Raw genomic sequence first — 16,494 nt, forward strand, 5'->3', positions numbered from 1 at the left:
ACAGCCCAGACCATCACACTGCCACCACCATATTTTACTGTTGGTATGATGTTCTTGTTATGAAATGCGGCGTCACTTTTACACCAGATGTTAAGGGACACCTTCCAAAAATTTTATTTTCTTAAAGGTCTTGGGGATCATCAATTTCTTTTTCTGGTAAAATTAAGATTAGCCTTAATGTTCGTTTTCTTCAGCAGCGTTTTTGATCTTGGAAGTTTGCCATGCACTTGTTGCCAAGTGTTCTTATGGTGGATTCAAACACTGACCTTACCTGAGGTAAGTGAGGCCTGCAGTTCTTTGGATGTTGTTGTGGGGTCTTTTGCGACCTCTTGGATAGTCGTTGCCGCGCTCTTTTATTTGGGCGGCCACTCTTGTGAAGGTTCACAACTGTTCCATGTTTTTGCCATTTGTGGATAATGGCTCTCACTATGGTTTGCTGGAGTCCCAAAGTTTCAGAAATGGCTTTATAACCTTGTCCAGATTGATATAGCTTTCTTTCTCATTTGTCCTTGAAATGTCTTTAGATCTCGGTATGGTGTCTTGCCTTTGAGGTTGTTTTGGCCTACTTCACTTTGTCAGGCAGGTCCTATTTAAGTGATTTCTTGATTGAGAACAGATGTGACACCAATCATTCCTGAGAAATTGAACTTTGTGATAAATCACAGTTAGGTTTTAAATGTTAGTAAAAAAAAGTATTTGTCCCTTGTTTTATTCTGATTATAATCATGACAAACACACTCAAGGCAAAACGTATTCGATGATATTGAAAAATATAAAGAGTATTGGTATCGGCAAGACTGGTTGTAGCGTTACAGAGTATCGAATCGATCCCACAATGGGGCGTATCGCCCACATTTACTAATTGGAAAACACAAGCTCTATTTTAGAAGGACAGACGCCATCTGATTGTACAACCCATCTGTGCTATTACACCGCCATCATTTACTGGACAATGGCGCCCAAAATGAAGTGAAAATGAATCCTTCCGATTACCGACTGGACATATTCAAGTTAGAGGTGCGTTGCAAGCGGGTAACAGCGCCCCTCTGTGGCAATCTTCCGCACGACTCCAATCAGAGTGGAGCATCATCAGAAGAAGGCGCAGCTTCTCCTCCGTCATGGAGAGCTGGTAGACGACCTGCGGCCAGGTGGCTCTCTCTCCTCCTGAGCTCCGGTGCCTCCCGGGTACGGTACCATGAAGTCTTGGCGGCTGTGGGGGGCTGTGTGCCTCCTTCTCACCGCCGCCTGCCCTCTCAACGCGGCCACCAGACACGGTAAGATCCGCTTCTCTATGGCGGCGCTTCCCGGTGAGCGTGTTATTTATTCATCCATTGCAGCTCTAATAATTCCCCAGCACATCAAATTGCACACTTTTGGAATCTTGCTTTGATCTTCGTGTGTGCCGCTTTTATTGTAAATAGTGTCTGTCTGCTGTAATCATTTTATATTAAGCAAAAAATAAACAGTTAATAAATAAGCAGCTTTTCCGCAATAAGCACAGCAAACTAAGTCAAGACACGATCTGAAATAGTTTATTAAAAAATAGAAAAAAGAACATGACAAGCTTCTTCTAAGTAAAATATCTAAATGAACTAAAATCCAAATGTAAAGCATTTAAAAGATGCATTCAAAGACGCTGTGAATGATATGTAGTGTTCTGCATTGGTTACTATAGGTGTCAGTAATGTTACTGTTACGTTTGCTTAGACACACAAGCTCCAGAACAACAAGGCTTTTATTGCAGGTTTGAATTATCAGTCACTGTAGTCCCTAATAAAAACAAAGGCTAACCAACGGCGAGCTGAAATTCAACTCTGAACCCCTGACATCACTTCCTGTCTGACCCCCACTTAGTTCCCCTAAACACATTTACCACATGACACATGCGTCTTAAATAGATTATTTATGCGTACTATGTCTGCTATATTGGCTTATACAGTGTAAAGTTGACTACAGGGGTGTTAGTTCATGTTTAGAGGATTCTTATAACGTTAGAAAACATATTTATAAAGTCATAAACAGGTTTTCTATGCGCTAACTACAAAGTATTAAAAAGTACAAATATTATATATAAATATACATCTAAGGAATACTATTTCGCAAAAAAATCACTTGTCACTGTCAGGTCTTGAACAAATTAACAGCAATGAACGAGAGATTACTGTTTCAGCACCACGGACAGAAAATAGCAGACTTCAACTTCCTGGCTTCCTTGCTTTTAGAAAGTTTCGATGTTTTAAAAGCCTGCAAATGAGCTTGGGCTGTCAGCACCATGGTGACTGCTGCTTTTTCAGTTGTTTATTTTACCCTGAAACTGTCCCTGTTGAATAAACAAAATCAAAACAAGAAGTGGAGATTTTGTGCGCACAATTTACTGCTACTATTTTTTGTGGACAGCTCGTGGACAGCTAGTATTTGGCGGCTTGCGTCAATGTGACCATGACTGAAGATGAGAACAGATGTAAGTGGCATTAGCAGCGTGCTAGCTAGTCACCTGGAAATATTTTCAACACATCAGCAAAATATATACTTTCTAGCAAAGCTATGTATTGTGTAAAACTATGACAGGAAACTTAAGTAACAGCACTAAATGAATACACACCCACCATCCACCAGTACCAGCCTGGAGTTTGTGCACTATACAAATCTGCACATTAGCACTCAATAAGGTCATCAGATTTTACCTGTAAAAATACAGTATAGTAGCATATCTGTGCAGCGTGGGAGAAAGTTAAATGTTGTGTTCAGGGACTGTTGAAACAAAGTGGGAGAAGTCGCCGCTCACTTTACATATTGAAAAACTGTGAGATTTCTAACTCTATGATGGGAATGCAAAAAGTGTACCTCTTCAGTCAACTCCTGTAGGACTTAAGGAGGTTTTCCACCAGCTGCTTATAATGATCTGCCTTGTAGTTTGAATTTTTGCTACCGTTCATGAAATTTCTCTATATGCATGCATTTTCTTCATTTCCAAGAGAGAGATTTAATTTTTTTGCATACACTGGACCTAATTACCACTGTGCCACAAAATTAAAGCCCTTTGTGTCAAAACTCTGGACAAAAAACTCTGGAAGCATTTTGTTATCGGACATCAACGATAATTTGTAGTACAATTATGGACGAGCAAAATGTGTTATGGTGACCTGTTGTATGCGAAAAGGACATGAAGAGATGGACCGCCTCCTTGTTGTCCTGACTACATCCAGGTTGACCTACAGTCAAGCTAATGTGCTGCAAATATTGCACATTCTTCCACGGTGCTCGTCCTCGTGTTTATGGTAATGGTTTAATTTCATTTGAACATGCATCAGATTACAATTGAGTGCATCACATAATCAGTTGCACATGTCCAAAAGGAGTAGGAAGAAGCAAAGCTTATTACATCTACCCCTCCATCTGGTACTTTTACAATCAGTAACTGTTACATTTGATAACTTCCTGCTTTCCTAATACAATTAAAGTTTTTTTGTTTTTTAATTTTTTAAAATTTATTTTATGAATTTTTTATTTTATTTTATTTTTTATCCCACCCTCGGTCATCTCTGTGTGGAGTTTGCATGTTCTCCTCTGGGTACTCTGGTTTCCTCCCACATTCCAAAAACATGCTAGGTTAATTAGCAACTCCAAATTGTCCATAGGTATGAATGTGAGTGGGAATGGTTGTTTGTCTATATGTGCCCTGTGATTGGCTGGCCACCAGTCCAGGGTGTACCCAGCCTGCGACCTTCATGAGGATAAGCGGTAGAAAATGAATTATTTTATTTTATTTTATTTTATTTTATTTTATTTTATTTTATTTTATTTTATTTTATTTTCATCATTTAGGTGCCAAAATGAAGTTTTTATTGTGTATAGAGTACACACTATGACGGTATGATGCTGGAAATATCAGAAGAAGAGATTACTTTTAGATTGTGTGGTTGTTACGTGGTCCACCTGCCAGTGAGGTTAGCTTCCATGGTGCTCACATACGTATCAAGGTCGACTAGATGTTGAGGTTTTAAATGGCAGCAAACAGCCGCAGGCCTCACAGGGTGAAATATCTTTTGTGGTGGAAGTGTGACGCTGAGCAGTCCATTAGAGGAGGAGTCCATATTGGATGTCCGTGAACAACAATAAGGCTCACACTGTGATGCAGTCACACAAAAGTCCAAGGGTCAGCTGATCCACAAAGGGTTGTAACCTTGTTGCCTCGGCTGTCGCTTGGCAACAGTACCATCATTATTGGTATTATTGTTTATTGGAGAGGAAATCCCTTCAGTTTACGGTAATTTTGACAGTGACAGACTGAAATCTTCTGGAGATGACGAGAGCGGAGGAGGTGTGTGTTGGGGGTTATTCATCTCTCCCTGAAGCTTTCCTTTCTTGGCCGTTCAGCCATTCCTGCAGTTGTGATGTCAGTGTGACGCTCGTGCAACGCAACACATGGTGAGAATCAGGATTCCTCATGAATCAAAATAAGACGCTCCATTATTTGTCAGGGAGTGAAAACGCAGTCATACATAATCCACCTCAGTCAAGTTAAACGGGTGCGCATCGCTTCACCAATGATCTGTATCTGTACTTGGAATGGGCGGGGCAAAAAACGGAAATGGCCGGGGCTTAAATTGGTACATTAATTACACGGATTGATGATAAATTACTATTTTTTATTGTTTTGTAAACTTTTATGAGTCATTTTTTCTACAATGTGCGGTTCACAGGCACATAAAAAATATGTTCCACAAATAGCCCGTGGGATACATTTTGGATATTCCTGGTTTACAAGGTGCACACACACCAGGTTGCTGAAGGATTTTTGCCATTTGCTGTATGTAACCCGCACCAAAAGTTAGGGTGGTGCCGTCCCAAATTGCGCGCTTACCTAAAAAGACAATTCCAATATTTACTGTTTACGTCTTCTCTCCTTTTTAATAGACAATTGCAACCACTGAAGTTAGTCCATCCCCTTCCGCTACTTGATGGAAGGTGGTTAGATTCTATCGCTGCGCACTCAGTGTTGAGTGCAACATCCCGCATTGATGCACTCAAAATTGCACAAATCAAGACGTAACCATTGTGTTCCTGTAGTGCCACACGTAGCCATAAGATTGAAAGAGATTGTTTTTCTTTACAGGTTGCTTGTTCGAGAAGAAGCTTTGTCCCAGAGATCATTTGTGCATCGACGGTGAGTTTCGCAACTGCTTTTTACAACTTGCTGCTCATTTTGACTGATTTCCAAGAGTCACCTTTGGATTGTAAATGTGCAATCTGCAATAACGGGTGCGAGCGAGGCGTCTTCTAATTTAATATCCAACCTCAATACTGAAAAAAGTATCCAGCTATACACAGATTGTATTCGTTCACACTTTGTTCTTATTCGGATGTTTGTGCCACATCGAAATGTGCAGCTTTACAAATCGTATTGCTGCTGTTGACATGATTTTTAATGCCTATTTTGTTGACTATATTTAAAAACATAGCTTTCTTGTATTATTAGTTATTTGTAGGGATTTCTAGGGATAGTTATCAGCAGCATAAAAGTGCAATATATTTTTTTATATGTATTCATTACACACAGGAGGTAAGTCATGATACATACTGTATATCAGTATTGGAAATTTAGAGTTGGACAATGTTGGTTTTCTGCAAAAACGCCAATATGGGACATCCTTAGTAATTTGTATCAACATTTCTGCTTCTTCTCTTTGCGTTTTGCCTTTTTAAGTTAAATTTTATTTCCACAATGTAATAATAAAAAAAAAAAAGCTGCGGGCTGAGAATGCCCTCCGAGCCACACTTTGGAGAGCCCTGAAAGAATACAATTATTGCCTTATTTGATTAAATATAATTGTTTCAGCAAGATAAATAGAGTAAAATAACTAAATACAAACTGTTGTGTTTTGACAGAGTAATACTGTTAGTTTCACTGAAATGACATGCTTTCAAGAATATACTGTAGTATCAACAGAAAATGTACATTTACTGTGCTATGACACAGTTATTTTCACGTTTTTAACGGTGCGGAATAATACGGAATGCCGTGTCAGTGAGGTCGAACAGTGAGGTGGGGGGGTGGGCGGAAGTGCAATGTAAACAATATCTCCTCCGTCAGCTGCTGCCAGCCAATTGCATTCCACGGAAGCCGTTACTATGGCGACAGTGACATCAACTGCCTGACAACTGTGTGTCCCTGGTGTGTCTGATCAGAGATAGTGGCGATGACTCATCACCACGCACACACACACACAGAAACATCAGCTCTGCTTCAGGTTGCAGCTGCAGTAAATGTTGCTGCCATTACACTCAATGTATCATCAAGGTGCACTTCAACCATTTTAAGCCATAAAAACGTCCAATAATACATCTTATAAGTCCCAAAGTGACATACTGGATATGAAACATTTTGGACACGCTTGCTCCTCCCCATAAAACCTTCCTGTTTGCTTAACGTTTACATTCTCCTCCATTTTTGACTAATGGAATTATTACATTAGATTCAGTGACTAGTGTAGTTACTTTCCCAGAAAGTCATTGAATTAGTAACAGAATGTCATTCAAGGCCATTCAAAGTACTTTACAGACAAAAAAACTAAATAAAATCACTCACCATAAACTAATTTCATTCATTCATTTTCTACCGCTTATCCTCATGAGGGTCGCGAGAGTGCTGGAGCCTATCCCATTTATTTTATTTTCATTCATTCATTCATTCATTCATTTTCTACCGCTTATCCTCACGAGGGTCGCGGGGGTGCTGGAGCCTATCCCATTTATTTTATTTTATTTTATTTTATTTTATTTTATTTTATTTTATTTTATTTTATTTTATTTTATTTTATTTTATTTTATTTTATTTTATTTTATTTTATTTTAATGAATGAATGAATAAACAAAGCTGCGTATATATCTGCTTCATGTCACCTCTCATCATCTCTCCCTGGGTAGATGGTTTATTCGGACAGTGCCGTGCTCCTCACCAGGATCCCATACTGTACCTGGTGTCCGTGCCTACTTTGCATAAGCTGCAGGAAGTCCTAAAAGACCTGATGGTACAAGGTGAGTCTCAACATTGTTGAAAAAAGAAAGAGGAAATGGCCTTTGACAACTGTGCGGGCTGAGCAGGTATGACCTGGAAGGATGACCTTACCCAGGCAACAATTGGGCGAGAGTTGAGTCACATTCCCACTCTCGGCTCCTCGCAGCTTCATGAGCGCAAACAGTAAGTGAAGTCCCATCCCATTGGCATGCTGCACCTGATGGTGAAGATCTTTTAAATCCATGTGTCTTTCCAGGTGGAGAAATCAGAGAGCTGCTGAGGAGTCAGGTGACCCGGAAATGCTACAGCAGTACATTCAGTACCTCACCTTTGACCCCTCTCAGTCCTCCATACAGCCCCTGCTGGACCCGTACATCTACCACCAGGTAGGGGAATAGAGTTAACACTAGTGTGTAAAACTTGAGCAGTTGTGTTGCATTTGTGTCTGTTGCAGCAAAAGTTTGGCTATGAGGACGAGGATGAGCGATCCCTTAACTCTCTGGAAGATAATCCAGTCTCTCCATTCCTCCGCGTCCCTCCACGCTCCAGATTCCAAGGAAAAGCTGTGGACAGAGACAGACAGCTTCTCCAGCACATGCTGTCCTACCTCACCTCTCCGTCCTCTTCCTCCTCCTCCTCCTCCCGCCACAGGGGAGCGCCGGGCACATCTTCAGCGATGGCTTTCCCGGATCTGGACTTCCCACTGGATTATGATGAGGACTACCTTGCGCAAGTGAAACATCTGAGCACGGAGCAGCAGCAGCGCAGCAAGCCGATGCTGAAGTACAACGCCATGGCAGGATTGGACGGTGAGAGAAAATGAATCCATTTGAGGCACAAATGGACCACCAGAATGCAATAATGGTGATAATTATGGTCATATCACCTCGTACTTCGGTATGTGACAAAAAATTTAAAAAAATAAAATTAAAAACTTATATAATATAATATAAATAAAATAATGATATAAAAATTATAATAATAATAATATAAATATATATAATAATATTAAAATATAAATAAAAATACAAAAACTTAAACTATATTGTCAAACTCATTGTATGGTCATATCACCTTGTACTTCGGTATGTGACAAAAATAACATTAAATTTAAAAAAAATACAATAAATAAATAACTTTAACTATAATCTATATTAGGAAAGCAGGAAGTGAACAAATGTTACTCATTGTAAAAGTACCAGATGAAGGGGTAGGATTTAATAAGCTTTGCTTCTTCCTACTCCTTTTGGACATGTGGAACTGTGAACTGATTATGTGATGCACTCAATTGTAATCTGATGCATGTTCAAATGAAATAAAACCATTACCATTACCATTGCCATAATAGTTCATGTACCGATTTGCAGCACGCTCTCTCCAACGCCTGGCTGCGCTGCTGGACCACTATGGCTTGGATGTGAAAGATTTGTCCCCCGAGCAGACGGACAGGCTGCCGGCTATGCTCAAACAGCTGCAGCTGGAAAGCTCCTTCAGCCATAATCCCACAAAAGGTCTGTCATCCTTCTGGTCCTCATGAAGTATAACCGTATGAATCCTATATGAGCATTTCCTGCCATCAAACATCAGGGAAGCGATAGATCACGGTAGATCATAATGATGATGCACAACTAATCATGTGACATATCCACTTTCCAGATCACTATGGAAACAATGCTGCCGCTGGGAAAAAGGTGAGTGGGGCCCTCATTAATAACATATACACTAATTCATTCAGACCTAAAGTCAATTTTCACAAAGTAGGATTCCTTATTTATGAATCAAATGTTTTCATATAGGGCCTCATGGCAGTTGAGTGGTTAGCATGCAGGCCTCACAGCTAGGAGACCCGGGTTCAGTTCCACCCTCGGCCATCTCTGTGTGGAGTTTGCATTGTCTCCCCGTGGGTTTTCTCTGGGTACTCTGGTTTCCTCCCACATTCCAAAAACATGCTAGGTTAATTGGCAACTCTAGATAGGCTCCAGCACCCCCGCGACCCTCATCAGGATAAACGGTTGAAAATGAATGAATGAATGAATGAATGACTCAAATTAGCCTTGACAAGTTACTTCCTGATGGCTACTGTCTCATCAGTGTAATGTTACTGACACCCAGAGAATAGTAGAATAGAATAGTACTCTAAACTGGACTGACGGTGCACTTGAACTCCTTTATTAACAAGAGAAAAATAAGCACAAATGGAGGAAAACCAAGTCAACAAATGCACACTCCTTGCTTATCGCCCATTCTCCATCATTTCTCTGGACAATGTCACTAAGAAATGTACAAACAATGGCTAGTTTCAGTTATGTCGACTTCAGTCAGCCAGTCCATGGGGCATCGACATAAACAGGTCTACTTTAGCAAACAAATCAGTTTTGCACTGGTTGTATTTTCTTTAATTTGGAAGGTTAGTTACTCCCCATTTTTCTTTCCTCTGCTCATTCTTCAGATCACGGAGGCCTCCATGGAGCACAAGACGGCTACCCCAAAAGGTCTGCCCACCATGAAATCCTCCAAACCAGTAAAGGTGCAAAAGGAGACAAGCTCATCAATGTTTGGCAACCCTGAAAAGAACAAGCCTAAAGAGTATGACATTGCCTTTAAGCAAAGCTTTTACCACGTTTAAACACATTTAACGTCATTTGTCAATCTTCTGCAAGTGAGGTTGGAATCGACTCCGACTCCAGAAACGTATCAACTAGTAATTTGGAAGAGAAACACGGTAAATGTTTTTGATGTTTGCCTGCCTTTTATGTGTAGCACAACGTGATCCTCAATGATGAGTTATTTCTGCACAGTTGCAGATAAGAACGTCCTGGAGCCCAAAGCAGGCTTGAAGTTTGTGCAGGACAGCGACAAGCAGGTGAGAGGAAGAAATAAAAGGACCTTTCCACTCTTGTACTGCATTTGCATTTAAAAGTGGGTGTCTCCATTATATATCAAATGTATTCAGTGCAATTTCTGTGTCATCAGCCAATGAAGAGTGATGGACAAGCGTTACCCCTGGCTACTCCTGTCCATCCTGGCTCTCGCTGGGTTTTTGCTACCCTGGTGGCTTTTGCTTGCATTGGCGGCATCCTGCTGGCAGCTCTGAGCATCACCTGCTTGCGTAACCATGCCCACAGGTTGGCGACCAGGAAGCTGGGCCTGGGCACGCATGCAGGCAGCTTCAGCCACCAGGATTACCAGGTGAGGAGGCCATTATGGCAATGGTAATGGTAATGGTAATGGTTTTATTTCATTTGAACATGCATCAGATTACAATTGAGTGCATCCCATAATCAGTTCCCAGTTCCACATGTCCAAAAGGAGTAGGAAGAAGCAAAGCTTATTAAATCCTACCCCTCCATCTGGTACTTTTACAATCAGTAACTGTTACATTTGTTCACTTCCTGCTTTCCTAATATAGTTTAAGTTTTTTTATTTTATTTTTGTCGCATACCGAAGTACGAGGTGATATGAGCATCCAATGACATAATGGGTAATAGTAAGTGTCAATATAGTGATATATATAGCACATCATGACGGGTTCAAGACTCTTCATCCTTGTATTTAGCAAACATTAACTGCTTGTATTGTTTCTTGAATTGGCTCATCGTTGTGCATTGTTTGACTTCCTTACTCAATCCATTCCATAGTTTGATTCCACATACTGAAATGCTATGGCTTTTTAACCTAGTCCTAGCATATGTGTTTCAAATGTAGTTCTTCCCTGAGATCATATTTCTCCTCTCTTCTAGAGAAGTATTGGATGACATTTTTAGCCAATTTGTTATTTTTAGCCTTATGCATTATTTTAGCTGTTTGAAGATGAACTATATCAGCAAGTTTAAGTATCTGTGATTTTAGAAATAAGGAGTTTGTATGTTCTCTGTAGGCGGCATTATGAATTATCCTTACTGCAGTACATTTAGCGAGTGAAGATTGCTTTTATAGTTATTACCCCATATTTCCACACAATAAGTAAGATATGGTAGAACCAGAGAGCAATAAAGAGTGTGGAGTGATTTCTGATTGAGAACAAATTTTGCTTTGTTCAATACTTAAATTTTTCTGGCCACCTTATGTTGTATATTTGTAATATGAGGTTTCCAGCTCATATTTTCATCTATTGTGATCCCCAGAAATGTATTTTCCTTCACCCTTTCAATGTCTACACTGTCTATTTGTATTTGCTGGTATGTGTCCTTTCTGCTGTTACCAAACAGCATTATTTTAGTTTTACTTCAAGGACAATCTATTATCATCAAACCATCTTTTTAGTGTGACCATTTTTTCTCTGACCTTTCTAATGATTTCGTCTGTACTTATGAATATGACATATGATATTGAACAGGGATTTCAAAGTGAAAAGATACAACAAAATACTGTACGTGCATAACTGGCTCACCAGGACCTGTGTCGCCAGCATATGGCCTCAAAAGGTGCTTTTGGACGCCTGGAAGCTGCCGCCCTGGGCGCCGTGGGAGGAATGAGCGGAGGAGCAGCAGCCGGTATAGGGCGAGGGGCCGGAGGAGCCGTCGGGGGCATCGACTCGAGAGTGAGCAGCGTGTCGTCCCAGTTCAGTGACGGGGCCCAGCCCAGTCCCAGCTCCCACAGCAGCACGCCGTCATGGTGCGAGGAACCTGTGCAGGTCAACATGGACATCTCCACCGGTCACATGATTTTGGTCAGCCTCCTTACACAGTCTAAATATGCCTTTTTGTTCTCATGGAGTTAGCGTTACTAGTACAACCTTAATGACGCACTTATTTGAAATGGCCTGTTTTTAAAAAGGCATACATGGAGGACCATCTGAGGAACAAGGACCGCCTATTTAAGGAGTGGGAAGCTCTGTGCTCCTACCAGGCTGAGCCCAGCAGCGTGACCCTAGCTCAAAGTGACCCCAATGCCAAGAAGAACCGCTGTCACGACTCTCTGCCCTGTGAGGAACCCACAGCAGGTTGGAAGTGTCACCATGCAACATGATGAATGTTTTATTTCTTGTCGTTCATCCAGACGATCATGCCAGGGTGAAGCTCAAAGCGGAGATCAACCCTTCTCGCTCGGACTACATCAACGCCAGCCCCATCGTAAGGTTCTCCTGGTTGACTGGTGGAGTGTGTCACTACTGGACCAGTTCGTTTTGCAGAAACCTCTACATCAAGAGCGTGCAGGAGCCATTTTTATTTTGTGAAAAGGCTAAAAAAACAAACGTTTGGACAGCCTATGTTCTATGAAAACTTTGTAGTCAGTCCACCCTGTCTTTCACTCCTTCTAGATTGAACACGACCCTCGCATGCCGGCCTACATCGCCACCCAGGGCCCCCTGTCGCACACCATCTCTGACTTCTGGCAGGTCAGTGCAGACACTTCAGGGGTCAAAACAGCCAAGTCAAACTCAACATACTTGGGGGGCTGTTAGAGGTACAATCTGGGCTGTATTTCACAAAAAAGTATTCTGAAAAAATATAAAACAAATGTAAAAATTAAGGCTGTCAAATGATTAAAAATATTAATGAAATTAATCACACTTTGGGCTGCATGGTGCACGATTGGTTAGCCCGCAGGCATCACAGCTAGGACGCAAGTCTTATTTGTTCTTATTATGTGCACTATATTGGGTAAAAGGAATGTAAAGGTGACTATAGGAGTGTTATTTCAAGTGTAGAGGGCTCTAATAATATTAAAAACTGTTTATAGAAAGGTTGTAACCAGGCTTTCCATGCTCTAACTGTGAAAATATTTCATTTATAATTAAGGAATCTTTCTGGAAATTAACTTATCAAAGGTTCGATTCCACTCTCGGCCATCTATATGTGGAGTTCGCATGTTCTCCACGTGCAGGCATGGGTTTTCTCCAGGTACTCCAGTTTCCTCCCACATTCCAAAAACATGCTAGGTTAATTGGCGACTCCAAATTGTCCATAGATATGAATGTAAGTGTGAATGGTTGTTTGTCTATATGTGCCCTGTGATTGGCTGGCCACCAGTCCAGGGTGTACCCCGCCTCTCACCCAAAGACCGCTGGGATAGGCTCCAGCACCCCTGCGAAAACGAATGAATAATCACACTTTTCTATACTTAATTAATAAGTATTAACCACTTTTAGCAACTATGTGTGAAATATGCCCATTTTTACTGTATTTAAAGTTAGAAAAGAGGTTAATTGCATGGGGATGCTTCCACCTGCCTTCATAGCAGAGAGGTATTTAAAATTTTAATCGAATTAATCACACTTTTTTACTTAATTAATAACGATTAATTACTCTCAGCAACTATATTTGAAATATGCCCATTTTTACCGTATTTAAAGTTAGAAAAGAGGTTAATTGTATGGGGACGCTACGCTATGCTTCCTGCCTTCATAACAGAGAGGTATGGCTTGACATGATGCACATGCGTTAATTGTGCTACATATTTTAACGTAAGTATCGAATCTCCACTAGTAGCGCCAACGGTATTAGTCAGGAAGGGCGCCCGGAATAGTATATAGTATATAATATTTGATGTCATCTATTTATTCTCCACATTATTATTATTATTTATTATTATTTATCTTCTTTTGTCTCTGGTATTATACGGGAGCCAGGCAATTAAATTTCATTGGCAATTTTGCTGCTGTGTTATTGCGCAATGACAATAAAGGAAGTCTGTCTGTCTGTATGCGGCTCAAAAAGATCAGCTGTGGCGACTCCGTAATCACGAAAAAGCCGACAGAAAGAAACAAACATCGAAAATGTGTTGTGTCTAGTAACCCATTTCACTGTTCACAAGTTCAGTGCTGGCTATTGTCATCTTCATTGAAGAAAGCTGAAGTATCTCAGTAGAGGGCCACAAAATATGGCTTGGAAATGTCATGCCAAGACATGATTGGATGTTGTGCAGATGGTGTGGGAGAATGGCTGCACGGTGATCGTCATGATGACAGCTCTGGTGGAGGAAGGAGAAAAACAATGCGACCGCTACTGGCCTGATGAGGGTTCCTCTCTGTACCATATCTATGAGGTGAGTTCCACAGCTGCCACATAGCTCTGTTTGACTGTTTCCTCGCTAACTGTTTTGTCTTTATGCAGGTGAACCTGGTGTCCGAGCACATCTGGTGCAAGGACTTCCTGGTGAGAAGCTTCTACCTGAAGAATGTTCAAACGCAAGAGACCAGGACTCTCACTCAGTTCCACTTCCTCAGCTGGCCGGCTCATGGTATCCCCACATCCACGCGCCCTCTACTGGACTTCCGCAGGTACAACTCCAGTGAAAGCAAGTGTGAAATGAAAAGATAGTTATGCAGAAGACAATATCGAGGTCTCCTTTGCATCACTCTTCCTAGCAGTGGTTTCATGTTGAACATGTCTGTCTGTGTCATTCTTGTGGTTTTGCAGCTAGTAGTCTGGGTCCAGTTGCATAGTCACAAAAATGTTCATGGACTGATGTGGCTGCAGCAAGAAGCCCATCGCTGAAAATGTATGTGTTGTGCCCTCCACGTGTAGCATGGATGATATTTTCCTACTTGTTTCTCCTCAGGAAGGTGAATAAATGCTACCGAGGACGCTCGTGTCCCATCATCGTCCACTGCAGGTGTGCCATGACAAATTCAGGAGTAACCATTGCAGTACATTAACGTGACAACAAGCTGTGACTTTTTCTTCTTTGCTTGTTGTCGTCATAGTAACGGAACAGGTCGGACCGGGACTTACATCCTGATCGACATGGTTCTGAATCGTATGGCCAAAGGTAAGCTTTACCGTTTAAAGTCATCATCCACAAAGTCACGGCGGGTGTTTTCTGCTGCTCGGCAGGTGTGAAGGAGATTGACATTGCTGCGACGCTAGAGCACGTTCGTGACCAGAGGCCTGGGATGGTTCGCACTAAGGTCGGTGTGCCATGAGATCTTGGATCATGGTTCCCAAACTTTACCAACCCACTTGAAAATAAAAAAAATGTCAGCGGCCCACCTTTGTCCTATAACCAGTACATAGACAAAATGCTGCGCTCTCAGAGCACTTAACTTAATAATAATAATAATAACAATTAATATTGCTACTATATTATAATAATAATATTATTATTATATAATATATATTTATAATATATACTTATAATTATGATAATAATATTATTATTATTATTATATGATAATAATATATAATTATATATTTTTCTCCAGGTACTCCGGTTTCCTTCCACATTCCAAAAACATGCTAGGTTAATTGGCCACTGCAAATTGTCCATAGGTATGAATGTGGGTGTGATTGGTTATTTGTCTATATGTGGATAATGGCTCTCACTGTGATTTTGGAGTCCCAAAGCTTTCAAAACCTTTTCCAGAGTGATAGATGTCAATTAACCTCAGTTATGTTTACACAAGGCCATGTAGGTTTGGATTTTTTTTCTCCCTTAATAATAAAAATAGTTTAAAAACTACATTTTGTGTTCATTTGTGTGGTCACTGACAAATGTTTATATTTGTTTGATGATCTGGAACATTTAACATGCAAAAAAGTAAGAAATTATGAAGGGGGCAAACACTTTTTTACACCACTATATATAATAATATTGTTTCGTCAATAAACATTTCAAAGCGCACCTGTATTGTTCTGTGACTGACGTTCCTGTTTTCAGGACCAGTTTGAGTTCGCCCTGACTGCTGTTGCTGAGGAGGTCAACGCCATTCTTAAAGCCCTGCCTCAGTGAAGCGTTACCAGCCTTCTGTCTAATGACCTCTGGACTGCCTTTTGCCTTGAAACTTAACAGTGATGTCACACCAATGATAAATAAAAATGGAAAGGATTTGCACAGGCGTCTATGGCATAATGGATTGTCTGTGAGATCATATGTGTTGTAATTGAAACTGCATTTACACTTGCTCACCTAATTTCCCTCCACCATCTGGTAGCATGTAAATGAACCACAAGTACAAATTCAGGTTTCACTCATATCTGTGCAAATCCAGTGTAAAGATCCTGTGGTGTTTTTTGTGGGAACCTCAAGCAGAATACCTTACAGCTTGTGCTTGTGTGGTTTGTTGTTCATTGTGCTGCTTAATACATGATGTTTATGTCTCAGGAAGTATATGTGCATGATTCAGACGAATGGAAAAGTACATCTACTTCATTGTATTTGGTCAAGTCTAAGTCCACACAAGAGTTGATATTGGTGTTGATATCCCGCTTGTGACAAACATCAGCAGAAACATCCTCTCTGTGCCATATCACGTTTTGTCACTGGTATTGTCGTGTATCTCATGCAACTTTAAAAAATTTGAAAAAAAATCAAATAAATATTTATTCAATGAGAAACAATTATTTTGTAACTGTGAAATTCTAAATAAATATTTTCGTGTTTCAGTACTGCAATCATTTTGTTTGACTTTGTTTGTTAAAATACGTTATAGCAAATCTAACAATACAATACAATACAAGTTACAATATAACACAGGTGTCAACATTAAAATGAGGGGCATTTTCCGGGAAATGGGTGGAAATTTCTGCTAGCAT

The 16,494-nt window shown here is 40.6% G+C and overlaps 1 protein-coding gene across 3 annotated transcripts; it reads left to right on the top strand.

Moving 5' to 3' along the window:
* The first annotated feature begins 1,059 nt into the window (after nt 1-1,059).
* Nucleotides 1,060-16,342, top strand: ptprnb (protein tyrosine phosphatase receptor type Nb). Of its 3 annotated transcripts, none has more exons than XM_058051227.1 (22): nt 1,060-1,274; nt 5,117-5,167; nt 6,928-7,038; nt 7,105-7,201; nt 7,275-7,404; nt 7,473-7,827; nt 8,386-8,529; nt 8,675-8,709; nt 9,468-9,604; nt 9,679-9,740; nt 9,817-9,881; nt 9,992-10,207; nt 11,412-11,687; nt 11,795-11,942; nt 12,017-12,090; nt 12,279-12,356; nt 13,886-14,005; nt 14,074-14,240; nt 14,522-14,575; nt 14,667-14,731; nt 14,797-14,870; nt 15,620-16,342. In XM_058051227.1, exons 1-22 carry the CDS (start codon nt 1,196-1,198, stop codon nt 15,689-15,691), a joined length of 2,610 nt encoding a protein of 869 aa, XP_057907210.1. In that variant the 5' UTR covers nt 1,060-1,195; the 3' UTR covers nt 15,692-16,342. The 3 variants fall into 3 exon arrangements, with proteins under 3 accessions (XP_057907210.1, XP_057907212.1, XP_057907211.1); XM_058051229.1 differs by having other exon boundaries at nt 11,427-11,687; XM_058051228.1 differs by having other exon boundaries at nt 9,823-9,881.
* Nucleotides 16,343-16,494: the final 152 nt, after the last annotated feature.

The sequence above is a fragment of the Doryrhamphus excisus genome, chromosome 16, assembly GCF_030265055.1.
Source record: "Doryrhamphus excisus isolate RoL2022-K1 chromosome 16, RoL_Dexc_1.0, whole genome shotgun sequence".
Lineage (NCBI taxonomy): Eukaryota > Metazoa > Chordata > Actinopteri > Syngnathiformes > Syngnathidae > Doryrhamphus > Doryrhamphus excisus.

Coding starts and splice junctions, on each gene's coding strand:
- ptprnb (XM_058051227.1), top strand. CDS start 1,196: ATGAAGTCTTGGCGGCTGTGGGGGGCTGTGTGCCTCCTTCTCACCGCC. Junction 8,530..8,674: donor CAGCCATAATCCCACAAAAG/GTCTGTCATCCT, acceptor TCCACTTTCCAG/ATCACTATGGAAACAATGCT. Junction 9,741..9,816: donor TAATTTGGAAGAGAAACACG/GTAAATGTTTTT, acceptor ATTTCTGCACAG/TTGCAGATAAGAACGTCCTG.